Raw genomic sequence first — 4,330 nt, forward strand, 5'->3', positions numbered from 1 at the left:
AGGCACATGATCAAACTTAACCAAAAAATCTAACTGGGTTTGGCCTAAAGGACAAGCCGTGCAAGATTTTGAAACATAAAGGACAAAACTTGTCAACTTTTGCGCTAATGGACAGCGCCTGCAACTTGATGTAATAATAAAGGACAAAACTTGTAATTTACTCTAAATTATTTTTAACTCAAAACTATTTGTTTTTTTAGTTTTAACCCAAAAATTTTTATCTTTTGCAATCTATCCTCACAACTTTTTTTACTTTCAACTTTGGTCTTTTATAGTTTTCATTTTCCGCAAAATTTTGCTTTATGCTTAGTTCTAAATTTTGTGACTTAACACATCACGTGCGTCTTTGGTTTAACGATTTTAAGTTTCGTTCTAAATTTTGCGAGTTAACACGACGCAACGTGCGTGTGTGGGTGAAAGTTTTTACATCATCTATTTTTTCCCGTTTGACAGGTTTAACATAACGCGCGGGTCCTAGATCGACTTATTTATAACTAAAAAATCCCCGCCGCATTGCGGCGGGTCTCAATTCTAGTTTGTGTTTATTTACTTATTTTTGTATAATGCGTATGTCGATCGAGAGCTTAGTCCACCACCACCGCTGCAGCAGCCGCATGGGTGCATCCGTACCCCCAACACGTCCTGTATGACCAGTTGCCACCGAATGTGTCGCTTGCGTTATAGCAGATGGAGGACCGACTACAGGCGCACATAGACACCCACCACGCCCGAACTGAGCTCCTTTTGATGCGGGCGATACAGGACGACATACAGGCGGCTATGGCTCGTGACGATATAAATATATAACATATTACAAAACATATAAAAATAAACAACAACACACACCAATAAACACACCCAAAACACCAACTATCACCTCAAAATAAAACTGGGGGCCTATACGATCCGTATTATGCCCAGACAAAAGGTAGATGAAGGCTGACCCTGTCAGTCTGTCATGTTCCAAAACCCCAGGGGCGGATGTACTATATATTAAGGGGTAGCGTCCCCTACGGCTTGACGTTCCAGCGGTAGTGTAAAATTAGTGTAAATATTGGAAAAATTTGACGTTTTTTCGATTTCGTTACCGCTTATTTATAAACGTTACCGCTTATTTATAAACGTTACCGCTTGGCGCGAATCCTAGATCCGCCACTGCAAAACCCTAACCTATACAGATCGTATAGGACTATACGATCTGTATTGAAAGGACGATCTGTTTTGAAATGTCAAAGTGTAGGAATAAATTTCCCGGTGTACGAATAGAATCCCCTTTTTATATTTTGTAGACAGTTGAATATGTGAGTTATATTCGAAAAGACTATGAAATGGAAAACGAAGGAAACTGTCAAAAATGATTAAAAGTTAATTAATTTGTATTTAATGTTACGTACATTAGTCTAGTTACAATAACTTAATCGTAACAATCATCATGTATTTTAAATACTTTCGCTGTTCAAACTTCAAATCTATATAATATTTAATTAATTGATTTTTAATTTCACAGAATGCATCTAATTTCATGACGTTTTAACGTGCAGCACTTTCATGCAACTTACGTGGGATAAAAGAGCATGAATTAATGTGGTCGTGGTTCGTTATACGGATGACGCGAATAAAGAAACACGAGTCTAATCCACATGGGATAGGACCTAATGTTCAACCAAGGGGTCTAATCTTCTGATCGTCACAAGTTGAAATCCGGAGAGTAATCTTCAAAACTAGCAAACACTGTGAGACTCACTACGAGAAAGTATTGTTCTTTCTAGAGAGAGCAAAGTATATGGTTGAAATGAAACGGCTATGAATCGATTCAACCGTAACATTGTCTACAATTTAATGCATCGGGTCTTAGTTGGGTACGGAGGAACCCGTTCCGGGTAGGAACCGGGTACGTATCAATTTTTTTTTATAAAAAGTGGAACCGGGTAAGAACCTACGGGTTTTTTTAACCCGGAACCAGTTCTTCGATACGGCGGGTATGAACTGGAACCGGTTCCAGGTCGGGTCTGCCGAGTCGGGTTTGGAACCAGTTATTATGCCAATCTCTACACTTGATCACTAAGCTTTCGATTATCAGTACATTAGCCCAACAATAATAAAGTCTTGTTTAATGCTCATAAGTAATAACTTCATACAGCCCAGGCCCATTGTTCTCATAGCCCACTGTATTTTTTTATTAGAGTTAATTAACAATTAGTCCTTGTGGTTTCTCAAAAGTAAAAAGTAAAACTTTGGGTACTAAGGGTATAAAGTAACAGGTTTGGGGTTTTATAGTTTGTTTTTTTGCAATAATGTTGGGTTATAGAGTAACGCTCATTAAATTTATGTTAAATTTAAGTAAAATGACTAATATACTCTTTTGAGTGACCCTTTATGTACTAAAATATATCTAGGATTGTATATATAAAATACAAAAAGTTTATAAAAACAACTCCACCCGTGCTATCCCTTTTGTCAAGCCAAAGATCATCAGTTGACCCCACCTTCAACAACCAAAACCACCGTATCGTCAATACTCCATCACGTGACTACCTCCATATCCGTTTTCATGCTTCAGTTTTGGTTAGGCGCAAGTGACAACGGTAGGTGATGGTCGATCTAGTAACTAGAAAACCAAAATTAGATCTCCGTCATTCCTCTTCACGTTCGCCACTAGAAGCAACTAGGAATCAAAAGTGGCTTCAAAACGCCACTAAATTTACCCCCTCCCCACATCATCCCCTCTACCCCTCGTCACCCAAATTACATAGATGGTGACGATTGAAGGAGGGTATGAGGTGAGTTAAGAATAAAGTTGATCCCTCGCTCCTTGTTATGAAAGGGTAATTTTGTCATTTAGAATTTTTTATTTCAATTTTATTTAATCCTTGTCTAGCCATGCTTTATTATGTGAAAAATGAAACTTTTTAGGCAATTTAGTTGATGATAGTCATGATACTAACTATGTACATGCTATGATGAACTTTTATTTTAGAATTTATATCATTCTAAAATTTACTTACCTAATATGTCAATCAATTTATGGTGATTATGATATGTATGTAATTTACCATATTTTAATTTAGTTTTTAAACAAATCAAGGTATATAAAAATTGAAATTGTTAGAAAAAAAATGTATATGAAAATTTCAAACGGGTGAAAAGAAGCAATAAGGCAAGGTGATGGGATAAATAACATTCAAAACAAACAAATAGAGCCAAATAGTTCAAAACATCAAAATATAAAATGAAGAATATGGACCACGTGTTTGCCAAGTCAAAAGAGGTGACAATGAAGATCAAACTAAGATCTTAGTAAATCATTGATGATAATTTTCTATTAAGTCATTATTATTTCCGGAAACAGAACGCGACGAGTTCACTAATACCACTTAAAGCATTGACAAAGGAAAGTAACACGAGTTTATTCATAAATGTTACAACATCATAATACATGATCATAAACGCTTCCCATGTTAATTATTTTTTCAAAAGATGCTCATTTGCAACACTCATAATACCAAGGAGAGGCGCAGTGGTGACAAGAGAAGCATTATTAGCAAACTCTTCCTTAACGTCGTACTCAATTGTTAATTTTAAAACACATGAAGAGCCCGAGCCATCCTTTGGATTCTCTTTGATCTCAAACCTTACCCGATAAAGATTAAACCCCATATCAAGAAACCCCCCTTCAATCGCTTCGGTTTCTTTGACCATATTTATGTTATCCACCTTTGTGAACTTCTCTTTATAACAAGTGAAGCCAGACCCTGGACATATAAGATTATAACATCAATTCTTTTATTTGTTACACTTATATTTATATTTTTTTATAGGGGATCGACGTACCAGGGTTAAGGGTAAGCTTGAGAATGGTACCAGGCCCACCGTCGCCTTCGACAACATCAACCGCTTCAAGGATTTTTCCGGCAACAAGTTTTCCAAGCTCAAGTGTGCCATATAGAGCCCAAGCTTTGCTTGCGGACACCTTTACTTCTGCCTCTTCTGATAAGGTTCCGAACATTTTTGTAAATTTATCTATACTTATTTGTGGCTGATGGAATGCACATTGGAGGATGATTTTATACATGAAAAAAAGCTTACATGCATTGACCGAATTTGCCGTATGTTTTGTTTTCTAAAAGATGCCAATCATTTTGAATTTATTTTCTAAATATTTATTAATATTAATTGTCGGTTTTGTTTTTCATGATTTTTCAACTTTAAGCTTGTTCGACCACCATGGAATCTACTCCTATAAATATAGTCTGTCACATCACATCCGGTATGATACGACGAAAAAAAGTTATACAGGTAGTATGACTTTGTTAGTAGTCACAACAATCAT

The 4,330-nt window shown here is 36.3% G+C and overlaps 1 protein-coding gene across 1 annotated transcript; it reads right to left on the minus strand.

The window, feature by feature from the left end:
• Positions 1-3,360: 3,360 nt before the first annotated feature.
• LOC110907349 (S-norcoclaurine synthase 2) lies at positions 3,361-4,077 on the minus strand. The gene is made up of 2 exons (XM_022152344.2): positions 3,832-4,077; positions 3,361-3,752 (listed from the first exon to the last, which is right to left on the minus strand). The coding sequence occupies exons 1-2, from the start codon at positions 4,070-4,072 to the stop codon at positions 3,463-3,465; spliced, it is 531 nt and encodes a 176-aa protein (XP_022008036.2). The 5' UTR covers positions 4,073-4,077; the 3' UTR covers positions 3,361-3,462.
• Positions 4,078-4,330: the final 253 nt, after the last annotated feature.

This window comes from Helianthus annuus, chromosome 2 (genome assembly GCF_002127325.2).
Source record: "Helianthus annuus cultivar XRQ/B chromosome 2, HanXRQr2.0-SUNRISE, whole genome shotgun sequence".
Lineage (NCBI taxonomy): Eukaryota > Viridiplantae > Streptophyta > Magnoliopsida > Asterales > Asteraceae > Helianthus > Helianthus annuus.

Excerpts from the sequence above, each read along its gene's own strand:
- LOC110907349 (XM_022152344.2), bottom strand. The coding sequence starts at position 4,072 with ATGTATAAAATCATCCTCCAATGTGCATTCCATCAGCCACAAATAAGT. Across the intron at positions 3,753-3,831 it reads CAAGCTTACCCTTAACCCTG|GGTCTGGCTTCACTTGTTAT; the intron begins GTACGTCGATCC and ends TTATATGTCCAG.